The following is a 17,658-nucleotide window of genomic DNA, read 5'->3' as shown; positions in this document are numbered from 1 at the left end:
TGCTATTTGATACCGAAGAAAAGCCTTGGTTGTACAAGTTATTTGTAGACTGCAAGTCACGATGGGTATTTTGCATGGAGCGAAAGTTATCAAAATTGGTTGGCTGTACATTAATTTCAGTTTCATTGCTGCGTATAACATTGGCATTGGTAAGCGATGAATTTGTGGGGTAAGATGGCATAAAACTATTTGCATTTGGATCTAGAGACGTTGATGCGACATTTTGAGAAATAGAATCAGAATATATTTTTCTAATTTTCCGAAGTTTGGACTCTAAATTAAACATATACTCATCAGACTCTTGAATTTCCTCTTCTACATCCTCCTCCGACGTTAAATCCAGTATCTTTTCATTCAAATCCACGATAGTCTTCTGTTTCTGTTCAACTGCATCCGAAATTAGTTTCACATCGTCTTTGTCTAAGTCCGAATTCTTTTCAATCTCATCGAATTTCTTGAATAACTTTGTAACTTGCCCTCTGTGTCCTCTACGTACTGCTTTTAACTTCGATTCCATTGTTTCCGACAGTCACGGCACCATAAATGTTGTGTAAAGTAGATAAAATGCGTTGTGTATAGATCGTGTTTATTCTAACGTCTAGCCATTGCTATCTAAGTAACGTCATAAATACATAAGTCAAGTAGCAACGTTAACATGTAAATATTCGCGCTAAATTCCCGACACCCTCCCCCTATTTAGAAGGTCATCAGGTGTAGAGGAACAAATGGTACATTTTGATATACATGAAATAACTTAAAAGCATCTCTCAATAAATCTTTGAAGTATTTTATAAATTATCTAAAATTATGAACTGTTTTACATGTCAGAATATTTTTGTATATTTTCAAGTGTTAGATTAAGATAATGCGTATTTGATTTTAGCATGGATAATAACAGTGTTAGAGAACTTGCAAAAGAAGCGTATGAGAACTACCGACCTCAACAAAGGTAAATGAATTGAAAAATTATTAAGATAGGCCAAACTTTTTGTTGTTTAAGGGTTCTGCGTCAAAGAATTTTCCGATTCAGTAGTTCAGGAGTTTTTGTTATATCTTTTAAGTTAGTTTCAAGTATTAAACTTATTAATTTACCAGAAGTTTACAAGTTACAATCTTTTCAAGCATATTCAATAATTGAATCTTAAATGTTTACCTTAAGTACATACATATGAATGTTCCCTTAAAATAAAACAGGACTGAAAATGATTCTATGAAAAAAGAAGTAACCGGAAAGTTACCCATAAAGTATTCTTAGAAGCATCACAGTTTATAGTCTGCAATGGTCAGATTCTTTTTTAAAGGAAAAAAAAAGTCCAAAGGAAACTTTAATCATTTGAACAATTGTGTGTATTTCAACCTTTTGTGTTAGCTATTTTTAGTTTTGACCACTGGAATCAGTATTTTTGTTTGTTTCTGCAAATATTGTTCTTTTTTATACATGAACCAATTTTGATTTTCTTGATGCCTATATAGGGATGACTCCATGGACTGTAGCATTCCACTTACACAACTTCTAGATAATATGACAAATGTAGATTCACAGGAGGAGGAAAAGGGAAGTAATACAGGTACAATTATATGAAAACCTTTTTACACATTGTTGTGACTGAATTATCAGTACCAAAAATGTGCCAATATTATTTTTTTATTAATGACTTTTACATCTTGCATCTTACAGTTCAATATTTTATAAAGTCTCACCACTTGTAATACATATATTATTATCATCATAATATAAACATTGCATAAAGCAGAAATTCATCAGGTTAATTTTAAAGCTCACCTGGCCCAAAAGATTAGGATTATCATACTATACAGGAGTGGCAGTTTTATATCAGGACAGTGATTACAAAACAGAATCAAGTGCAAAATGGTGAGAAAGAAACCTGATGGCCAATCTGAATAAATTTACTGAAATTAGTATTGTGAAAATATTTTGTTTTCTGAAGTCATATTCTGTTGTTGAGAACAAAAGCTTTCAGTTTAGGACATGACTTGCAAATACGACCATTTATGTAACTTTTGTTTGTGACTGTCATTTTCTTTAGAAATAAGTAATGTTTTAAAGTTGTAAATGTTATTTATAAACATGTCGAAATAAATGAATTTATGAATGTATATATCTTTTTTTGTGGCTTTATTACAGCTGAGGAATTAACATATGATATGATCTGTGAAGAAATATTTATAAGTAAAGAACAGCAAGCCTTATTAGATAATATAGAAGGTTAGCTTGATAGATTTATGTAGTGTTTGACATCTAATTTTCTATTTCAGGAACAATTGGTGGTGCTTAACTCATTTTCCCTCATACTTATGTTTATATATTTAAAAAAGAAGATGCGGTATGATTGTCAATGAAACCACTTTCCACAAGAGACCAAATGACACAGAAATTAACAACTATAAGTCACTGTATAGTTTTCAACAATGAGCAAAGGGCATACCACATAGTCAGCTATAAAAAGCCCCAAAATGACAAATGTAAAAAAGTTCAAACGAGAAAACTAAGGGCCTAATTAATCTACAAAAAATGAACAATAAACAAATATAATAGTCTGCTTATTATTTTGTAATTTGAAGAATGAAAATAGTTTTTAAATAAAAAGACTCATTAAAAGTACATTGCACATAAAATTAAATATTGAACTTGCTGTTGGAACTGTCATAACTTCTAAAATGGTGAAAAAAAATCATTTTTGATTACTATCTTGAAAACAATTCAAGTAGACACGGAGAAAAAATTCAAGAAGCAAAAATGATTTTTAACCGGATTTTTGTGACAAAAATGTCGGTTATTGATTTGGGGATGTACGGCAGGCGGACGGTCGGGCGGGCGCCAATCAAATGTTGTCCGTGCATTAACTCATGAACCGTTCAACCAAAGCTTTTAAAATTCTAATATGTTGTTACTGACAACTAAATGAAGGTCAAGTTCAATAATGGCGATTTTGACTTTTACCGTTCAGGAGTTATGGTTCTTGAAAGATGGAAAAATGGAGTTTCCAGTCGTGTCCGTGCATTTACACATAAACTGTTCTACCTAAGCTTCCCAAATTTTAATATGTTGTTACTGATGACAAAATGGAGTTCAAGTTCAATAATGGCGATTTTGACTTTTACCGTTCAGGAGTTATGGTTCTTGAAAGATTGAAAAATGGTGTTTCCAGTCGTGTCCGTGCATTTACGCATGAACTGTTTTACCAAAGCTTCCCAAATTTTAATATGTTGTTACTGATGACAAAATAGAGGTCAAGTTCAATAATGACGATTTTGACTTTTTACCGTTCAGGAGTTATGGTTCTTGAAAGATTGAAAAATGGTGTATCCAGTCGTGTCCGTGCATTTTCTCATGAACCATTCAACCAAAGCTTTTGAAATTTTTATATGTTGTTACTGATGGCAAATTAGAGGTCAAGTTCAATAATGACGATTTTGACTTTTACCGTTCAGGAGTTATGGTTCTTGAAAGATTGTGAAATGGTGTTTCCATTCACGTTGTTGCATTTACTCATGAACCATTCAATCTAAGCTTTTCAAATTTTAAGATGTTGAAACTGATGACAAAATGGAGGTCAAATTTGATATTGACGATTTTCATTTTTCACCATTCATCAGTAATGGTCCTTGTGATATTGCCAGGACACAAATAAATATTAATAAATCCAGTTTGCTGTCGTTGTGACAGCCTCTTGTTACAACTTTCTTTAAATTATTGTCTATTATCTTGAAAATATGATAGAAAGATAGATTGTTTAACAGCCTTCAACAATGAGCAAACCCATACAGCAGAGGAAGCTATTAAAGGCAAATGACAAATATATAAAACAATTTAAATGAGAATAACTAAACGCCTGATATATATATAATGAACAATAACGGAAAAACTTATACAACAACAAACAACAACCTCTTAATTGGAGTTTAATATGAATAATTTCTTATTTCTTAATTAAAGAAAACTGCATACTCATTATGACTAATCCGCCTCATTTAGTACCAATAATGAGAACAGCTATTTGACAGCAATCCAGCAACACAGAAAACTCAAAGTAGACAATCTAAAAATGGACATATAATTTTCTTCAATTGCAGGTGTCTATACACTTTGTCAATTTCTAGATGGACAGATAAAGTTTTTTTGTTATGCAGTTAAGCTGCATTATGCGAGCACCCTAGATTTGTGTTCTACCCAATAAATGCTGAAATACTTGCCATTGTTATTATCTAGCTCGCTACTATGTTATATATAACTAATTGAACACTTGTTTAATACTTTTTATTCTGGATTACAAAAAATATGACCAGAAAAACCTTCAATGATCGTCGATTTATCCAAAAGTTTTGAAGTTACACATAGGAAGTAGTGCTTATTAAGAATCCTTGTGTAGTTCATTATGACTTGTGCTTTTAGCTAAGATGTCAAAGAACAATTGTATGAAATATTTAATCGCCGAAAATCTCTTAAGACAAGTAGTTTAGATTTCCCAAATGGCAAAAGTCGTAGGGATATTGTTTGTCATCAATACGTAGTACAACTACGTCAGTAGTCTATTATATAATAGGTTCAACTGTTCATGCTGTTGGCGGCAATTTCAAATTAGAAAAAGAAATTTTCGTAGCTTTTGAATTTGGAGGCAGGTGTGCAAATTAGCGGTGGTCCGAGGTCCGCGACCTTCCACTTTTGCAAGCGGAATTTCGACCAGGATAGTTGGTTTCTAGCTACGCCCAACGTAGTCACCTTCCACTTGAAAGAAAATAAGAAATTACTTTGCAAACCTTCCATGCAAGTCACCAAAGTCTCCAATTAAACGAGCTAAAAACTTATTTTTATCATTATTATTCATGACAACGATGTTCATTTTGTTCAACCGCTAGCTTTATACAGAAAGTCACCGACAAATGTATAAATTCGAGTAAAATCGTATCTGATTGACAAAAACAACATTGTAAACACATAACAATGGCGGCCGTGAAGACAAAAGTTTACAATATCGGATCCGATTCCGGAAGCGGATAAGGATAATTCCGGGTTTGGCGATCAATTACAAAATAAATCAAAACAGGTGAAAAAATAAATCTATGCATGGTAAATGAATATAAACACTAGAATTGTAAACCAAAAGATATACGTAAAAGAAAGAAAATGCAGAAAAATATTTTATACAGAAACTCAAAATTACTTTTTGACAAATTTTAATTTAAAACTCCAATACAACGTGACAGCTGGAAACAGTACGTATATCTAACAATATACATGTTCATGGTCACAGTCTAAATTTTCTTTATCAGTGATAAATGATGATAATGCATGTGAGATGCTTTTAAAGTGTAAACATATTACTGCAATTTCGAAGGGTTATTTGTTTTTCTCAATTTTGAAGGGTCAATTAAAGTAGCTGAAAGTTTCTTTCTTTATTTTCACAAATAATGCAACTATATTATATATACCTAAATGTAAGTAAATCATATGATATATAGGTGGCATTCTTTGGGCCACTCTACCCCCTCCTGTTTGATAACTTGGAAACGGTCGAGCTCCCCACGCCTAAACCATATGAGGAGCAGATCCAGGATTTTAGGTTAGGAGGGGCGCAAACTTAAATTTTCGCTGAGCAGAGCGAGGCTAAAAAAATTTGAGGTAAAATTATCGGAATATTCTTTATTTAGCTGAGAACAACCCATGCTTTGCATATTTAAGGGGGGTGCAAGCCCGCAACCCCCGCCTGAATCCGCCCCTGCATTTTTTCAAGTATAGGACAATATTATAAATAAAATGAAATATAGGGGGGAGTCCCTGGAGTTACCCCACCCCCTCCTGTTTGAGAACTTGGAAACGGTCGAGATCCACACCCCTTAACCATATATATTCATGTTTGTGACTATATGAAAAATCAAATGAAATATAGGAAGAGTCGCTGGGGGTCACCCCACCCTTCCTGTTTTAGAATTTGAAAATGGTCCAGATCCCCACCCTAAACCATAAATATTCATGTATGGGACAATATAACAAATCAGATGAAATATAGGGGAGTCCCTTGTGTCACCCCACCCCCTCCTGTTTGAGAATTTGACACCCGTTGAGATCACCACCTCTTAACCATATATTCATGTACGGGACAACATAACAATTCAAATGAAAGATAAGGGGAGTCCCTGAGGTCACTGTACACCCTTCTGTTTGAGAACTTGGAAATGGTCAAGATCCTTACCCCTAAACCATATATACTCATGTATGGGATAATATAACAAATAAAATAAAATATAGGGGAAGTTCCTGTGGTCACCCCAACCCTCCTGTTTGAGAACTTGGAAACGGTTGAGATCCCCACACCAAAACAATATATATTCATGTATGGGCCAATATAACTAATTAAATGAAATATAGGTGGAATCCCTGGGGTCAACCTACCCCTCCTGTTTGAGAACTTGGAAACCAATGAGATCCCCACCCCTAAACCATATATATTCATGTATGGGACAATATAACAAATAAAATGAAATGTAGGGGAAGTCCCTAGGGTCACCCTACCCCCAGTGGTGGATCCAGAAATTTTCATAAGTGGAGGCCCCCTGCCCCCCTAAATCCTCGGCTTACCCCTACCTGTTTGAGAACTTGAAAACCGTTGAGATCCCCCCCCCTAAATTATATATATTTATATGTATGGGACAAAATAACAAATCATTTACATTTACTATGGTCAGGTCAGTCAGACCTCACCTTTGATCCCTGTTGTAGTGAACATTTGTCTGATTCGTGTCTCATAACTTTTGTACTATAGAACACAAACTCAGTTTTCTTTCCAGGGAAACCAGTCCATTCATACTATTACATCTTCATACTAAGTCAACTTGAACTTCTAGCAGTCAAATAAAACCAAGGTTAACAACCAAGTAGAACAACTGCAATCATTGGGAACTTGTACCACTGCAGACTCACCATAAACAAATATACATTGATATATGCATTGCTTTTGAAACCTTGATAACATATAAATTATTTGCCTTAATAAATAAATCATTAGATAAACATGAATGTGCTATATATGAATGTTTAATGTTGAGGCAACATTGCCACAGTTTTCATAATTACGGTTGCCTTGGTTTTTGGTTAACTGCCTTCAGCGCTTACAGCGCTTTGATTTATAAAGGAGTAAGTTCGGTAAGGGTAATTATTTGGCCCCGATTATAAAGTTCAATGTAAGAAGACAAAAATTGTTTTAAGTTGACTTAAAGGCAGAAGATAAAGTTAAATAGAACTATTTTTGACAAAGTTTAATTCTAACACGTTGACTTTTTCATCCAAAAAAGGTCAAGATAAGAGATTTTGGTGAATTTTGACAAAATCAGCTGGATTTCAACCAAATTTAGGACCAGGAAATGTAGAGCGCAGGCGTCAACAAGCTTAATATTCAAAAAAGACGTGTGAATTGTCTTCACAAACATTATTTCAAAAGATCTTTGTTGTCGACGTATGCGCTCCTTGGTTCCTGTCCAAAATTCAATAGAATTTTACCCTTTTTTATTGATTTTCACAACTTGTGACGTCATAATAAAATGCAGGAATGTAAATTTTCAACAAAATGACTTATTTCCTAATTAATGACTGTATTAGCTATAATTTATTGTGATATTTGTCAATAAATCCTAATTTGAAATTTACGCTTAAAAAGGGGGCCATTATAGGACCTTACTACTCCTTTGACCTATTTTTACCACAATGAGAAATTTATTTTCATTAAAAGAAAGTTTTCCCTGTATAATCTTGACAAGTACTTAGTAGCAATTACTAGTTAATGTTTTTTTTTAGAATGGAAGGCTGATTATATACCGTCTTTTGAAGATAACTCTCAAATATATCCTCAAAAGACACAAGAAAATTCCTCAAAAGGTAAACATTTATTTAAGAATTGAATGCTTCTTTTTATAAATTCATTCAGGTGAAAAAGCGTTAGCAGAAGTATATTTTGTATCAAGCTTCATTCCAAAAATGTAAGCACGGTCAACGTTTTTACTAAAAGAAGCATTCAATACTTATAATTACAATTTTTTGCTATGATCAAGAGAACATGATAACCATCATGTTTTTCTATAATTTACCTTCAGCACTTTATTGTGGAAACGTACGTCATCATGTATGTTTCAATTTATGCAACTCATTTTGAAATGAGAGATTGCTGTTAGCTAATCAAAATGTATAATAATGAAACATAAGTCTAATGTAATTATTTGAATGTAAATTGTGTAACTTGTGAATACATAATACTATGTAATAAGTAAGAGACTACGAGAATTTTATTATAACTTTGATTAAAAGGAGATTTTTACAAAATATTCAAATTCCTAAATTATTTTGAGTGTATCATACATGGTGGAATTTCAGCCCCGTAGGTTTCATAAAAACTGAATGAAAAATACCTTTCAATCAAGACTGCCAAACTTAATTACATACAATAGGGTACTTATGAAAAAAAATATCATTATAATATGGGACCACAAGATTTTCAATTTTATACGGTTCTTTTCTGAAACTACAAAAAAAAAAATTTCGTATGCCTGTCTGTCCCATGGAATTTTTTGGGGATTTTCTTCAGGCTTTACAAATCAGAGCTTTCTAATTTAAGCAGTAGCTTATAGTTTTATTTGTTGTATATTTTAGATAAAGAAGTATTGCAAAGAGATGTACACATGAAAGATTCAATTACAGAAAAAACTTGTAAAAACAAAAATTCTACTGAAGTTAAAGCAATTCATGAACAGGTACAAACATTAAAGAATTGTATATATATAATTTGATATTGATCATGAAAAATTTAATTTAAAGCACTTTGATAGGCAAATACCACATATTACATGTTAAAACACCATTACAACAATTTTTGCAGGCCTGTAGAAAAATAAAACTTTTGACTGCACCTGATGTGAGTGTTACAAATTCTGAACCAATTGTTTGATGTCCAACCATTTATCAGAATTAATCAATGAATTTGTGTTCAGTCATTCATACTACTTGTATGTATGTGCATTTTCTCTGAAGTGTAAGCCACTAAATATGTTATTTATGCAGCAAATATTGGCCCCTTGTATGAATGATCGGGTATACTATTTTACTCCTGTCTGTCTGTCCACCCCATGATATTGTTTCTTTTTCTCATGAATTACAATTCAGAAAGTCATGAAATTACGTGTCAGGATGTATGTACTAAGCATTCTGTAGTGTGTTGTGTTTTCATACTTAGGGCTCATCAGTGTCCTGTTGACCAAATACTTAGAGAGCCTCATATGTTCTTTCACATAATTGCTGTGGTTAAATGTTATTTCTACTGGAACTACCAATCGTTTTTGGAAGACCAAAAAAAATATTGTTGTTTCTGGCTTTAAGTTGCTTATAGTAAATAATTTATTTTCAATGTGTTATACATTGTGTGAACTACCATAACAAAATATTCCATACATTATAATATATATTTTTCTTCATTTATTTAGGAAATAAGTAATAGTGGGGATGTAGTTAGTTCTGGAGAGTCCATCAGGCTGAGCTGCTCTGATCACTCTAGTGAAGAGATTATTGTACATAACCATGGTGATGAACTTTCAACTGAACACCATGACAACAACAGCAAAGTAAGCAGTTCATCAGGCAGCACAGAGCATGAGAACATAAAAGCTAAATATTCAGACAATGTTTCTTCTAAAAAGGAGAAAAAGAAAGAAGACTGCAGCTCAACTAATTACCAAAAACATTTTGAGAACTTTATTTTAAGTGATCATGACCATGCAGTCACTAGTACTGTATTAATCGCAGAAACTCAACCTTTTACACCTACAGTGTCGCCACCTGGTACACAGCCTTTTTCACCGAAGGAATATGATCCATTAATATCAATATCTCCTATACTAAACAAATCTGATCCATTGTTTTCTATGTCTCCTGAAACTAATAAATCATGTGATCAAATATCACATGACAGAGTAGAGACACCTCCAAGTACCAGTGTCAATGAAGTGATTCATGGCACACCAAAGAAGGGCCAGAAAAAACCTGCAATACTACATGCTAGTGAATACACAGGATACAGACTTGAGGAAGAAAGAATAAGATCTTCAAAAGGGATAAAAAGTAAAGATAAACCTATAAAAATAGTTGCGAACGTCCAAGTTAAAGATAAAGGAAATGACAGTTTTGAAAAGGAAAGACTACAATCAATATGTAAAAAGACTCATATTGGACAGTGTGAAAACGATGAAGAAATCAGACTAAATAAACTAAGTTCTCCTAGTGATATAGAATCAGCTGAATATTTAATTCAGGAAATGAGTAAACAATCTAATTCTGAAGAAGATAGTAGTCTCATTGAACTGTCCAAATCTAAGGATTCTAATCAGGTTGTATCACTGTCACAAAAATCAGATGATTCTCAAGGTTTAAAACAATCAGAAAACTCTATCTCAGATAAAACTCTGATGGAGATATCATCAGGCCAAATGAAAACAGTTGTTGCAATATCAAATTCTGGAAATTCTAATGATAATTTGGATGGTCTTAGAACTTCTATGGAACAGAGTGGAACAGATGAGACCGGAAATAAAAAATCACAAAAATATGTGTTTAAAAAGGTGTTACCGAACAGTGTTACAGGAAAAGAAAGAGGAAAGCAAACACCTCTTTCTAATCAGCATAGAAATAATCAGTCAAATGAAAATAATGAAAGTTCTGATAAACATTTATGTCTCCGTAAGAAAGAAAACATAGCTGCAAGTGTTAAATCATTCACAGGTCCATGTAAACTGAAGGATTTGACGTCAAGTATTAAATCATCAAAGAGAAACAGATGTGAAATATCAGCTGACGATGTACCCTCGAGTAAAAGTAGAAAAGTTGATTCTCATGCAGTGGAGGCAACCGAAAACAATTCAAACGGAAAAAATGAGAATATAGAGGCGAGTAATTTAACACAGGAGTCTGAAACTTCCCCTAGACTTTTACAGTCAACAAGGTCAACCAGAAAACCTCCATCTGAAATTTCATTTGAAAATATTGGAGGAAAAAAAATAAGAATGAAAATAAATCAAGCTGGTAACTCTTCATCACCAAAAGGAAACTCTGATAAAGGAGAGAAAAAAGAAGAAGAAGAACAATCACAGAGTATTTTGACGAGAGATATATTAAGGTTACCTTTAAAACTGGATCAAGGAGAGACAGTCCATGATGTTATTGTAATCTCCAGTGGTGAATCAGGTAAGAAATAAGGGAATTCCTTTTATCAAGTTACCTCAGGGTTAAAGATGATATTTATTATCTTCCCTTAGCTATGGTTACTTAACTACTGTTGATTTTGTTTTTTTTCCTATGTACAGGTTGTGCACCTGAACATTTCCTTTCCAATTATATTTACGTTGTATAATGAAATAAACAATTGAAGTTATTGTATTAAAAGTATAATGATAAAACAAACAATTCAAGAAGAAAGATGTTTATGGAGGACCTGCTTTGGTTTTTAACCATGAAAAATTTAATTTATAAATTTGTGAAGTATTGGGGCAGCTGCCAATAATTTCCATGCAATAATTTCAACCAATGTTTTTTAACTTTTAATATGTTGTCACAGCTGATAACAAAAATTATGTTCAAATTAGATATTAATAATTTTCACTTTTACTGTTCAGGAGTGACAGGAGTTATGGTTTTTGATTGATTGGAAAATGGCATTTTATGTTGTTTCTGTGCAACAACCATGAAAACTTCAATTAATACATTTCAAATTTTAATTTGTTATTTTTATGACAAAATGAAGGTGAAGTGTAATATTGACAATTTCGACTTTTGCTATTCATAATTTATGGTCCTTGATATTTAAGAAAATGGCAACTGAGGGAGCTACCATTTGATTTTTATGGGGGGGCTAGGATGAAAATTTTGTCCTGCATTTTTTTTTAGTTGTAATCTCTGTTCTGCCTTTTTATTTTTCACTCTATTCGGTCCTGCCTTTTTAGCTCACCTGGCCCGAAGGGCCAAGTGAGCTTTTCCCATCACTTGGCGTCCGGCGTCTGTCGTCCGTCGTCGTCCGGCGTTAACTTTTACAAAAATCTTCTCCTCTGAAACTACTGGTCCAAATTTAACCAAACTTGGCCACAATCATCATTGGGGTATCTAGTTTAAAAAATGTGTCCGGTGACCTGGCCAATCAACCAAGATGGCCGCCATGGCTAGAAATAGAACATAGGGGTAAAATGCAGTTTTTGGCTTATAACTCAAAAACCAATCGGACATTTCGTTGTTGGGTTGCTGCCTCTGAAATGGTAATTTTAAGGAAATTTTGCTGTTTTTGGTAATTATCTTGAATATTATTATAGATAGAGATAAACTGTAAAAGCAATAATGTTCAGCAAAGTAAGATCTACAAATAAGTCAACATGACCAAAATGGTCAGTTGACCACTTTAGGAGTTATTGCCCTTTATAGTCAATTTTTAACCATTTTTCGTAAATCTTAGTAATCTTTTAGAAAAATCTTCTCCTCTTAAACTACTGGGCCAAATTTAACCAAACTTGGCCATAATCATCATAGGGGTATCTAGTTTAAAAAATGTGTCCGGTGACCTGGCCAACCAACCAAAATGGCTGCATGGCTAAAAATAGAACATAGGGGTAAAATGCAGTTTTTGGCTTATAACTAAAAAACCAAAGCATTTAGAGCAAATCTGACAGGAAGTAAAAATTGTTGATCAGGTCATGATCTATCTGCCCTGGAATTTTCAGATGAATCGGATAATTGGTTGTTAGGTTGCTGCCCCTGAATTGGTAATTTTGAGGAAATTTTGCTGTTTTTTAGCTCACCTGGCCCTAAGGGCCAAGTGAGCTTTTCTCATCACTTGGCGTCCGTCGTCCGTCGTCCGTCGTCGTCGTCCGTCATTAGCTTTTACAAAAATCTTCTCCTCTGAAACTACTGGGCCAATTTTTACCAAACTTGGCCACATTCATTATTATGGTATCTAGTTTAAAAATTGTGTCCGGTGACCCAGCCAACCAACCAAGATGGCGGCCATGGCTAAAAATAGAACATAGGGGTAAAATGCAGTTTTTGGCTTATAACTCAAAAACCAAAGCATTTAGAGCAAATCTGACATGGGGTAAAATTGTTAATCAGGTCAAGATCTATCTGCCCTGAAATTTTGAGATGAATCGGACAACCCGTTGATAGGTTGCTGCCCCTGAATTGGTAATTATTTTGGAAATTTTGCTGTTTTTGGTTATTATCTTGAATATTATTATAGATAGAGATAAACTGTAAACAGCAAAAATGTTCAGTAAAGTAAGATCTACAAATAAGTCAACAAGACCAAAATGGTCTATTGACCCCTTTAGGAGTTATTGCCCTTTATAGTCAATTTTTAACCATTTTTCGTAAATCTTAGTCATCTTTTACAAAAATCTTCTCCTCTGAAACTACTGGGCTAAATTAAACCAAACTTGACCACAATCATCATTGGGGTATCTAGATAAAAAAATGTGTCCGGTGACCTGGCCAGCCAACCAAGATGGCCGCCATGGCTAAAAATAGAACATAGGGGTAAAATGCAGTTTTTGGCTTATCACTCAAAAACCAAAGCATTTAGAGCAAATCTGTCATCAGGTAAAATTGTTTATCAGGTCAAGATCTATCTGCCCTGAAATTTTGAGATGAATTGGATATCCCGTTGTTAGGTTGCTGCCCCTGAATTGGTAATTTTAAGGACATTTTGCTGTTTTTGGTTATTATCTTGAATATTATTATAGATAAAGATAAACTGTAAACAGCAAAAATGTTCAGCAAAGTAAGATCTACAAATAAGTCAACAAGACCAAAATGGTCTGTTGACCCCTTTAGGAGTTATTGCCCTTTATAGTCAATTTTTAACCATTTTGTAAATCTTAGTTATCTTTTACAAAAATCTTCTCCTCTGAACCTACTGGGCCAAATTAAACCAAACTTGGCCACAATCATCATTGGGGTAATAAGTTTAAAAATTGTGTCCCGTGAACTGGCCAACCAACCAAGATGGCCGCCATGGCTAAAATTAGAACATAGGGGTGAAATGTAGATTTGGCTTATAACTCTGAAACCGCAGCCTTTAGAGCAAATTTGACATGGGGTAAAATTGTTTATCAGGTCAAGATCTATCTTCCCTGAAATTTTCAGATGAATCTGACAACCTGTTGTTGGGTTGCTGCCCCTAAATTTGTAATTTTAAGGAAATTTTGCTGTTTTTGGTTATTATCTTGAATATTATTATAGATAGGGATAAACTGTAAACATCAATAATGTTAAGCAAAGTAAGATTTACAAATAAGTCAACATGACGGAAATGGTCAATTGACCCCTAAGGAGTTATTGTCCTTTATAGTCAATTTTTAACAATTTTCATAAATTTTAACTAACATTTTCCTCTGAAACTTACTGGGCCAAGTTCATTATAGATAGAGATAATTGTAAGTAGCAAGAATGTTCAGTAAAGTAAGATGTACAAACACATCACCATCACCAAAACACAATTTTGTCATATCCATCTGCTTCCTTTGTTTAATATTCACATAGACCAAGGTGAGCGACACAGGCTCTTTAGAGCCTCTAGTTTGTTATTATCTTGAATATTATTATAGATAGAGATAAACTGTAAACAGCAATAATGTACAGCAAATTAAGAACTAAAAATAAGTCTGAATGACCAAAATAGTCAATTGACCCCCTAAGGAGTTATTGCCCTTCATAGTCAATTTTTAACAATTTTCTTAAAATTTGAAGATTTTCAATAACATTTTCCACAGAAAGTACTGTTATAGATAGAGATAATTGTAACCAGCAAGAATGTTTAGTAAAGTAAGATCTACAAACACACTTGGCGTCCGGCGTCGTCGGATGTCGTCCGTTGTCCGTCGTCGTTAACTTTTACAAAAATCTTCTCCTCTGAAACTACTGGGCCAAATTTAACCAAACTTGGCCACAATCATCATTGGGGTATCTAGTTTAAAAAATATGTTCGGTTACCCTGCCAACCAACCAAGATGGCCGCCATGGCTAAAAATAGAACATAGGGGTCAAATGCAGTTTTTAGCTCACCTGGCCTAAAAGGCCATGTGAGCTTTTCTCATCACTTGGCGTCCGTCGTGTTCGTCGTCGACGTCGTCGTCGTCGTTAACAATTTTTCAAACATCTTCTCCTCTGAAACTACTTAATGGATTTGAATGAAACTTAACATGATTGTTCCTTAGTATATCCTGCACAAAATGTGCGCTTCGATTTTTGATCCGTCAAAAAACATGGCCGCCGTTACTTAAAATAGAACATAGGGGTCAAATGCAGTTTTTGGCTTATATCTCAAAAACGAAAGCATTTAGAGCAAATCTGACAGGGGTAAAAATGTTCATTAGGTCAAGATCTATCAGCCCTGAAATTTTCAGATGAATCAAACAAACCATTGTTGGGTTGCTGCCACTTAATTGGTAATTTTAAGGAAATTTTGCAGTTTTTGGTCATTATCTTGAATATTATTATAGATAAAGATAAACTGTAAACAGCAAAAAAGATCAGCAAAGTAAAATCTACAAATAAGTTAATATGACCAAAATTGTCAATTGACCCCTTAAGGGGTTATTGCCCTTTAATGACAATTTTTCACAATTTGTTCATCATATTTGCTAACTTTAAAAAATCTTCTCCTCTGAAACTACTGAATGGATTTGGTTAAAACTTAGCATGATTGTTCCTTAGATTATCCTGCACAAAGTGTGTGCTTTGATTTTTGATCCGTCAAAAAACATGGCCGCCGTTACTTAAAATAGAACATAGGGGTCAAATGCAGTTTTTGGCTTATATCTCAAAAACGAAAGCATTTAGAGCAAATCTGACATGGAGTAAAAATGTTCATTAGGTCAAGATCTATCAGCCCTGAAATTTTCAGATGAATCAAAAAACCATTGTTGGGTTGCTGCCACTTAATTGGTAATTTTAAGGAAATTTTGCAGTTTTTGGTCATTATCTTGAATATTATTATAGATAAAGATAAACTGTAAACAGCAAAAAAGATCAGCAAAGTAAGATCTATAAATAAGTTAATATGACCAAAATTGTCAATTGACCCCTTAAGGGGTTATTGTCCTTTAATGACAATTTTTCACAATTTGTTCATCATATTTGCTAACTTTAAAAAATCTTCTCCTCTGAAACTACTGAATGGATTTGGTTAAAACTTAGCATGGTTGTTCCTTAGATTATCCTGCACAAAGTGTGTGCTTTAATTTTTGATCCTTCAAAAAACATGGCCGCCGTTACTTAAAATAGAACATAGGGGTCAAATGCAGTTTTTGGCTTATATCTCAAAAACGAAAGCATTAAGAGCAAATCTGACATGGAGTAAAAATGTTCATTAGGTCAATATCTATCAGCCCTGAAATTTTCAGATGAATCAAACATCCAATTGTTGGGTTTCTGCCACTTAATTGGTAATTTTTAAGGAAATTTTGCAGTTTTTGGTCATTATCTTGAATATTATTATAGATAAAGATAAACTGTAAACAGCAAATATGATCAGCAAAGTAAGATCTACAAATAAGTCAATTTGACCAAAATTGTCAATTGACCTCTTTAGGAGTTATTGCCCTTTAAAGACTTTTTTCACAATTTGTTCATCATGTTGACTTACTTTAAAAAATCTTCTCTTATGAAACTGCTGTATCAATTTCAGTCAAACTTAGGCTAAATGAGTTTCAGAGTTTCAGAGTATCTAGTATAAATTTTATATTTCATTTCCTTGTATGTCAAGAAACATAGCTCCTATGGCTAAAATAGAACATAGGAGAAAATGATTTTTTTTTGCTTTTGAAGAAAATAGGAAGATTCAAAGAACATTTAAATAAATTGAAAAGCCAAAATAATCATTGATGAGAGATTAAACCAAAAAAATTCAGGTGAGCGATTCAGGCTCTTGAGAGCCTCTTGTTGGCTTATTACTCTGAAACCGAAGCATTTAGAGCAAATCTGACATGGGGTTAAATTGTTTAATAAGTCAAGATCTATCTGCCCTAAATTTTCAGACAAATCGGACAACCGTTTGTTGGGTTGCTGCCCCTGAATTGGCAATTTTAAGGAAATTTTGCTGTTATATGGTTATTATCTTGAATATTATTATAGATAGAGATAAACTGTAAACAGCAATAATGTTCAGCAAAGTAAGATTTACAAATAAGTCAACATGACCAAAATGGTCAGTTGACCCATATAGAAGTTATTGCCCTTTATAGTCAATTTTTAACCATTTTTCGTAAATCTTAGTAATCTTTTACAAAAATCTTCTCCTCTGAAACTACTGGGCCAAATTTATCCAAACTTGGCCACAATTATCTTTGGGGTATCTAGTTTAAAAAATGTGTCCGGTGACCCGGCCAACCAACCAAGATGGCCGCCATGGCTAAAAATAGAACATAGGGGTAAAATGCAGTTTTTGGCTTATAACTTAAAAACCAAAGCATTTAGAGCAAATCTGACATTAGAAAATTGTTTATCAGGTCAAGATCTATCTACCCTGAAATTTTCAGATGAATCTGACAACCTGTTGTTGGGTTGCTGCCCCTGAATTGGTAATTTTAAGGAAATTTTACTGTTTTTGGTTATTATCTTGAAAA

The 17,658-nt window shown here is 33.5% G+C and overlaps 1 protein-coding gene across 1 annotated transcript in view; it reads left to right on the top strand.

Moving 5' to 3' along the window:
* LOC139525500 (uncharacterized) overlaps window positions 1-17,658 on the top strand; it is a gene marked incomplete in the record, with an annotated part of 36,665 nt that overhangs the window by 10,325 nt on the left and 8,682 nt on the right. Inside the window, 6 exon segments of the mRNA XM_071320885.1 lie at window positions 884-949; window positions 1,474-1,568; window positions 2,147-2,227; window positions 7,811-7,891; window positions 8,660-8,760; window positions 9,487-11,239. Coding sequence (XP_071176986.1) covers window positions 884-949; window positions 1,474-1,568; window positions 2,147-2,227; window positions 7,811-7,891; window positions 8,660-8,760; window positions 9,487-11,239 — 2,177 coding nt within the window.

Source organism: Mytilus edulis, chromosome 5 (assembly GCF_963676685.1).
Source record: "Mytilus edulis chromosome 5, xbMytEdul2.2, whole genome shotgun sequence".
NCBI lineage: Eukaryota > Metazoa > Mollusca > Bivalvia > Mytilida > Mytilidae > Mytilus > Mytilus edulis.
Note: the sequence above shows the minus strand (reverse complement) of the source record. Positions and strands in the feature narration are given on the sequence as shown.